We start from the raw sequence: 4,532 nt of genomic DNA on the forward strand, positions 1-4,532 counted from the left end.
ACAAAATCAAAAACACTTTTATTATATTAAACAAGATAAAACCAGACAAACAGTGCACAGCAGGGCTAAAAGATGACAAGGGATGTCACCAACATCATGCTAAGCCCAAGGTAGGGTAATCCCTGAATTGAAGTAAACTCATACAGGTAGACTATAAAGTGCAAAATGCAACATGTAATAGCGGTGGCAACCACCGAAACAAGAAACCGTACAACCAATATCATCAGCTCGTCAAAAATCCAATTGTAAATGCAATGGCTGTAATAATATTAGAGCGTGCACATCACCTGATGAAGATGGTAAATAACGCAGGGACACCTGTCCACCCCGACGCGCGTTTCGGTTTGGTACCTTCCTCAAGGGGCTCATTAACATACAGGGGCAATGGGGAAATAAATAGGGACCCGTAAATGACACGGCGCAGCCCCGCATTGCCTCACTTCCGCCCAGTCCCAGCGAACCAGGCAGACGAATATCGGAAACACGTGAGGCCCCACGTGATCAGGAAGTACGTGCGCGGTCACTGGGAATCAGGTGGAATGAAGACAAAGCGGCGCACACCCAGTAATGTGTAAGTATAACAACGCCAGGGGAGTAGGAAGAAACTATGAATAAAGCGGTATGAGGACGCAAGAATCAGGAAGGGAGATAGATGTGCTATAACCCCCATACAGATATACAAAAAAAGTGTAGGTATCCGGGGATATCAAATAGTATAATATATATGTATATATATGTGAAAAGATGTAGGTGTGCATTACTAGCCGCATTACGGTGGTGGCAGTCTATTTAAACGCCTGGGCCAGTTGGAGACACGGTGGATATGGTCCCTCAACACTGCATCCAATGGGACTAAACGAGAATATTAGCTATGCGCCCTTTCTTTAGTCGCCACACTGCTGTGTTGGGTTTGTGTATCCGCATTGTGTGTGTTTTTAGTAGGTTTTAATTCTCTTTCCTTGTTATTTAGGACCTTCGTATGGGTATAATGAATTGGGTGTTCATCTTCATCTGGAATCTGGGAAGACTTTGAAGCTTGAAGTAAAAAGGACTGTCATCATATATGCCAATTCTTCGTATTTGGCTATTAATGGTTATGAGGGGTGTGTATTTTGTTTATCTTAGATTGCTTATTTTTACATTTGGTTTGGTCTTTGTAACCATGTATAATTCCAATAGTATTGCCTTTACATCTGTTGTATATATTTGCTGCCTATAGAATATCTATCTGTTCTTTCTATATATTGTTATATCGTTAGGCTCACAGTATGCTATACTGCTCTAGTTATTCATGGTATGTATAGTTTTCCATTAGGCTACTTTCATACTAGCGTTTTTCTGTGGACGTCGAAAAGCGTCGTTGCGACGCATCGATGGATGCATCGCAAAGACAGGAAAACGGATACAACGCTTCCATTATTTCGACGGATCCGTCGTCGATTCGCTAGACGGTTCCGTAGAAAAACTGGATCCGTTGTTTCCGTTTTTCCATCCGTTTCATCCGTTTTTATGTCGGATCCGTTTTCCACGCCTAAAAGTGGGAGTCTCCTTTATGTGATTGGCTACTGGAAAATATGGAAAACTATATACAGACTGTTTTTACAGCCCATCTTTGAAAGGGTTTAGAGAAAGTGGCAGAGATGGAAGGAGTGCTTGGGAGGATTGCGAACGTGGTTACCGATGTGATTTTTGAAACCAATCGCCTGGATATCATGGTTCGGGAGCAGGAGGTGGCAGCAGAAAGACGGAGGATGTTCACCGTCAACGTCGCAGACTATGGATTCATCCCATTAACGCACTGCGGATGACCCGGGGCGTCTATTCTACCCTGTACATGGAGTTGTGGCAGAAACAGGACAAATTTTATAATTATCTTCGGATGAGGCAGGAGCACTTTGATGTGTTGCTGGAACAAGTTGGGGATGTCATCCAAAGGCACTACACAGGCATGAGGTTTTCCATCTCACCGGCGGAGCGGCTGATGGTGACCCTACGGTAAAATAATTTTTTGTTTTTATCTCTTTGTTCATATTTAATGCCATGCCAGCATATTTTAACGTATCGAAAACAAGATCAGCAGTGAACATGCTCCAAAAAATACAGCGCTGTAACACAGCGTTGCATTTTCTGGACCATGTAAATATTTTCCATGTATGGGCCCATGTATGCAGAGATGTAAAAATGTTATTGTTAATGTGCACTGCAATATCCAAAACAAAAAGAGAAGTGGCATTTTTAAATTGGTAAAAAAAAATTAACTAAATTTATGAAAATTGCTTACAAATGTCATTTAGCTGTCTTTACAATCTTTTATAACTTTTCTTTTGCTTTTTCACAGCTTCTTGGCTACAGGAGAATCTCTAACATCACTACATTACCAGTTTTGCCTTGGAATATCAATCATTTCCGGAATTGTGAAAGTGACCTGCCTGGCGATATGGGATGCCTTGCACACAGAGTACATTCCAGAACCAACAAGGGACATCTGGCTGCAGAACGCAGAACAGTTTGAGAAAGTGTGCCATTTCCCTAATTGCTTGGGGGCAGTCGATGGGAAACACGTCCTTATAGCAAAACGGGCAGGAACAGGCTCGGAGTACTACAACTATAAGAAGTACTTTTCTATCGTACTCATGGCCATAGCAGATGCCAACTGCAAATTTCTGGCTGTGGACATTGGAGCCTATGGCCGCTCCAACGACTCCCAAGTCTTCAAAACTTCACCGATGGGCCATTGTTTGTATGGCGATACATACGACTTTCCACCAGCCAGACCACTCCCGGGAACAACAGGACCACCTATGCCGTATGTCTGTGTGGGTGATGAGGCCTTTCAGTTGTCCCCACATCTCCTCAAACCGTACTCAAGCCGAGACTTGACCAGAACAAAAAAAGTGTTCAATTACCGCTTAACAAGAGCAAGAAGAGTGGTGGAGTGTGCATTCGGCATTCTTACAGCAAAGTGGCGAGTTCTGCTTACTGCCATATCTCTGCACATACGAACTGTGGATGAGGTTGTGAAGGCCTGTGTGGTCCTGCATAACTATGTACTTTCCAAGGAGCCTGTTTCCGTGGATGATGAGGATTTGGAGACAACCCTGTGGGATTACCACAGCAGCTCTGTACGTTCTGCCGGTTCTGTTTCCAGAATGAGGGACAACTTTGCTGAGTATTTTGTTTCACCTGTGGGTAGGGTGCCATGGCAAGATAACATTGTGTGAACTTTTATTTCAGGTCTTGGTGCTAAATGTTTGTGTATAAAGTTTTTTTATGGCCTCCAACTTCATAATTAGTTGAATACACTTTGGTATATGTGGTGTAATAAACCAAATGTTATACCTTCAAACGTGTGATGTGTATTTAATTTCCAATTATTAACATATCAAATGAATCCACTTCACAACCAAATTTTTGTCAAACCAAAACAAAATTTTTTGAAAAGTTATTGTACTGTTGTAGCTGTTTTTCGTTCTGACCCAAATGCCAGCTGACAGATCACCAGTGAGACCAAATTGTGGAGTTACGCCCGTCATTTTACAAGCGCGCTTGGAGACAAAAAGACACCTCACACATATCCTGTGAGCAAGTCACTTTTATCTGAAGTAATAGAGCAAGAAGCAATATTTTATACCATTTACACATGATGCATTTCAATGTAACTCATGTAGCCCCCACCATCACCCAGGGTCATACTTTATTTACCATAACCCAGAATATGTTGTACTGACTCTTGAGAACATACATGATAAGAAGTACAGTCTCCTTGAAGCGGAGACACAGACTACTGCATCAACAGATTCTAGTAATTCTAACAATTAAAGGCAAGAGGCACTTAAAGGCAAACTATTAACCCTTCTATATCAATTTCCCCCTTTTGTAAATGGTATAACCTCTGCTACGGGGTCAGATGATGTCCACAAAGGAGCTACTGTCTCATGGGTCTAATACCCACAAGGGGACTTCCTACCTGCTTCACCCATCCACCCTCAGTGTGGACACTCCCCTCCCCAGTCAACAGTGGCCATACGGGGCCTATGATATACTACAGAAGGTTCAGCCTTAGGGTTTTTTTGTTTTTTTTCTACACATACATTATTCCATAGCTTAGGTAATACATATATTAGCGCTTTTATGGCTACATAAAACAATGAGCAAAGCAACAAAATTTGCATACAAGTTTGTAAAATACCAAAAATAATCCATCCGCTAGGCCGCTAAGCCAATTGGCTGGATTTAAAAAGGAGTCTCTATATTGTATTAGTCTCATTAAGAGCCTTCAGGAACCACGAAAATCTGAGTCCAAGTCTCACTTGTGCATGCAGTGTGGTGTTAATACCTTCCTTGGGTCCTGGGGTAAGGCTAAGTACAGCATAGTCCTTGCAGATACTGGGCTGTGTGCACAGATCCAACAGTCCAGCAGTTTTTGTCCTTCCGCGTCTTTTATAAGGAAAGCAAGATGTTGAATAAGTTTGTTTATCCAGTGTCTCTGTAAGGTGCAAACATCCTACCACAGCCAGCAAGGTGATTAGGAC

The 4,532-nt window shown here is 42.3% G+C and overlaps 1 protein-coding gene across 1 annotated transcript; it reads left to right on the forward strand.

Moving 5' to 3' along the window:
- Window positions 1–1,804: 1,804 nt before the first annotated feature.
- LOC138666346 (uncharacterized) lies at window positions 1,805–3,221 on the forward strand. Its single transcript, XM_069754574.1, has 2 exons — window positions 1,805–1,995; window positions 2,339–3,221. The coding sequence occupies exons 1-2, from the start codon at window positions 1,805–1,807 to the stop codon at window positions 3,219–3,221; spliced, it is 1,074 nt and encodes a 357-aa protein (XP_069610675.1).
- The last annotated feature ends 1,311 nt before the right edge of the window (window positions 3,222–4,532 follow it).

Source organism: Ranitomeya imitator, chromosome 2, assembly GCF_032444005.1.
Source record: "Ranitomeya imitator isolate aRanImi1 chromosome 2, aRanImi1.pri, whole genome shotgun sequence".
Taxonomy (NCBI): Eukaryota; Metazoa; Chordata; class Amphibia; order Anura; family Dendrobatidae; genus Ranitomeya; species Ranitomeya imitator.

Coding starts and splice junctions, on each gene's coding strand:
- LOC138666346 (XM_069754574.1), top strand. CDS start 1,805: ATGACCCGGGGCGTCTATTCTACCCTGTACATGGAGTTGTGGCAGAAA. Junction 1,996..2,338: donor CGGCTGATGGTGACCCTACG/GTAAAATAATTT, acceptor GCTTTTTCACAG/CTTCTTGGCTACAGGAGAAT.